General features: G+C 55.0%; 1 protein-coding gene across 1 annotated transcript in view; it reads left to right on the forward strand.

Annotated features, from left to right (window-relative positions):
- MONBRDRAFT_26513 (uncharacterized protein) overlaps positions 1-858 on the forward strand; it is a gene marked incomplete at both ends in the record, with an annotated part of 4,225 nt that extends 3,367 nt beyond the window's left edge. Inside the window, one exon of the mRNA XM_001746816.1 lies at positions 23-858. Within this exon, the coding sequence (XP_001746868.1) occupies positions 23-858 (836 nt within the window). The remainder of the gene's footprint in view (positions 1-22) is intronic.
- Positions 859-2,707: the final 1,849 nt, after the last annotated feature.

Raw genomic sequence — 2,707 nt, forward strand, 5'->3', positions numbered from 1 at the left:
GACGCGGCGACCCAGCGACCAGCTGAGATCATTGCCCTCCGCTCCAAGGCGGCACTTGACGACCTGATGGCCAAGTGCGCGCTGGACCTGCAGCAGGCATATCTGGCCTCACGCGAGTGGGGCGTTAGCACTGTCTTGACCATGCGGGGTCGGGACAAGTTGCGTCGCTTGAGCGACACGACCTTTGCCATTGCGGTTGTGTCCATGATGGGTTTTGGCCTCCATGAACTCATCAACGTCAAGCCGACGGACAAGTGCCCGCTCTGCAGCAGCAAGACACCTCAGCCGCGACTAACCCGCGAGCACCTGCTGACCTGTCGTCCCATCAAGCGTCACAACGCCCTTCGCGACGAGATGGGCCGCCTGCTCAGGTACGCCACCCTCTCCCATGTCTGGGTGGAAAAGTCTGGCTACAACGCCAACGGTCAGAGCTGCCGCATCGACCTGCACTGCCGCAACCCTTTTCCCGGCGGTGCTCTGGGCCCAGCTCTGCCCGACCTGGGCATTGACGTGACTGTGCGCACAGCCCAACCCCCGACCACCTCGCAAGCCTGCATCAAGGTGGGCGCTGCCCTTCGCCGAGCCGAAAAGGAGAAGCGCGACTACTACACCGGTTTCAATCATGGAAAAACTCTGATCGTCCCTGCGGCGATGACGACAACCGGTGGGTTCGCCTCCTCCTTTGTGGATCTGCTTGGTCAGCTCGCCCGCTGCGCCGAGGCCCGTGGTGTGTACCAGCCGGGGCTGGATGAGGCCTTTGTTCCTCGGTGGAAGGGTCGCTTTGCGGCGCTGGTCCATCAGATGAACGCTGACCACATCCAGCGCCACTTTGGCGGTGTCTGCCTGCGCTCGTCGTAGGTAGGCACCGTCCCGGAAGTCCCTCTGTGGGGATCCCTGTGTGCACCCGTCACTCCCTTGGTGGTTCTCGTTGTGTCTGTTGATGGCTTGACTTGTAGTTTTCTTGTAATTTTGCTTTAATTTTTGCTGTATTTGTGTGGTATTTTTGCTGAATTTTTGTAAAGTCCTTTGTATGATGCCTTTGTCTTCTGTGGTCGGTTGTTTTCTCAATCCGACGTTGTGTCTCGTTGGATGTGAGCGTGCCGCGGTGTTCATTGTGTTTGTGCTGTGATGGCTTGTAGTTGTGATGTGTGACTGCCCTTTTGGGTGTCTTGTGTTTGATCTCTGGTTATACTTGGTCGTTTTGTACGATTTTTGTTTCTATGTGCAGGATTCTTCGCGCTTGTACTTCTTGGCATGATAAAAGCCAGTGAATGTAACTTGTTCTCTTGTGTTGTTTTGCGTGACGTAGTGATTTTGATGTCGGGGTTGCACAGCTTTGCTGAGGTTCAAACACCTAATTTATTTATTAGGGTCTGATCTGCTCGGACCTGCCTCGTCATCCTCTGCACAGTCATGAGCCTGGTCATCCAGGGTCTGATCTACTCGGACCTGCCTCGTCACGATCTGCACGGGCAGGAGCCTGGTCATCCAGGGTCTGATCTGCTCAGACCTGCCTCGACACGATCTGCACGGTCATGAGCCTGGTCATCCAGGGTCTGATCTGCTCGGACCTGCCTCGTCATCCTCTGCACAGTCATGAGCCTGGTCATACAGGGTCTGATCTGCATGGACTCGGCTCGTCACGATCTGCACGGTCATGAGCCTAGTCATCCAGGGTCTGATCTGCTCAGACCCGCCTCGTCATCCTCTGCACAGTCATGAGCCTGGTCATCCAGGGTCTGATCTGCTCGGACCTGCCTCGTCACGATCTGCACGGGCAGGAGCCTGGTCATCCAGGGTCTGATCTGCTCAGACCTGCCTCGACACGATCTGCACGGTCATGAGCCTGGTCATCCAGGGTCTGATCTGCATGGACTCGGCTCGTCACGATCTGCACGGTCACGAGCCTGGTCATCCAGCACTTGATCTTCCCTTCCTTGCCTCGACACGATCTGCACCGTCATGAGCCTGGTCATCCAGGGTCTGATCTTCACGGGCCTGCCTCGACACGATCTGCACGGTCATGAGCCTGGTAATCCAGGGTCTGATCTGCTCGGACCTGCCTCGTCATCCTTTGAGGCGGTCTTGAAACAGCCAGGGTCTGATCTGCTCGGACCTGCCTCGTCATCCTCTGCACAGTCATGAGCCTGGTCATCAAGGGTCTGATCTGCATGCACTCGGCTCGTCACGATCTGCACGGTCAGGAGGCTGGTCATCCAGCACTTGATCTTCCCTTCCTTATTAGAGGCACAATCTGAGACGGTATACTTTACCACGTTGTGTGTCCTCTGGTACTTGATGTTGTCCCACCTTGTTGTGTAACATCTTGCTGTACCATCTTGGTGTATCATCTTGTTGTGGCATCTGTTGGTCCCAACAGATTGCTGATATCGCTTCCACCTGTCTTCAGTGTGATAGTCCATTCTCTGTCTCCACTGTGTGTGTGTTTCCACCTGCTATAAATGGGAGCGATCTCCCTGGATCGGTACCATTTTCCTTCTTGACCTCGGTCGTTCCACTTCCCTCCTTCTGTCTTGTTCTGTCTTGTTCCTTCGCCTTGCTTCAATCCATGTTCTCGTGTACACTTCGACTGGTTGGATACCTCTGTGACAATCGCCTTGTCCACACACATTACACTGTACTGGACATATACCTTTAATAGGTTATGGGCCTCGGTTGTGTACTCTTCCAACCTCTCTTTCGTTAC

This window comes from Monosiga brevicollis, genomic scaffold (genome assembly GCF_000002865.3).
Source record: "Monosiga brevicollis MX1 MONBRscaffold_14 genomic scaffold, whole genome shotgun sequence".
Lineage (NCBI taxonomy): Eukaryota > Choanoflagellata > Craspedida > Salpingoecidae > Monosiga > Monosiga brevicollis.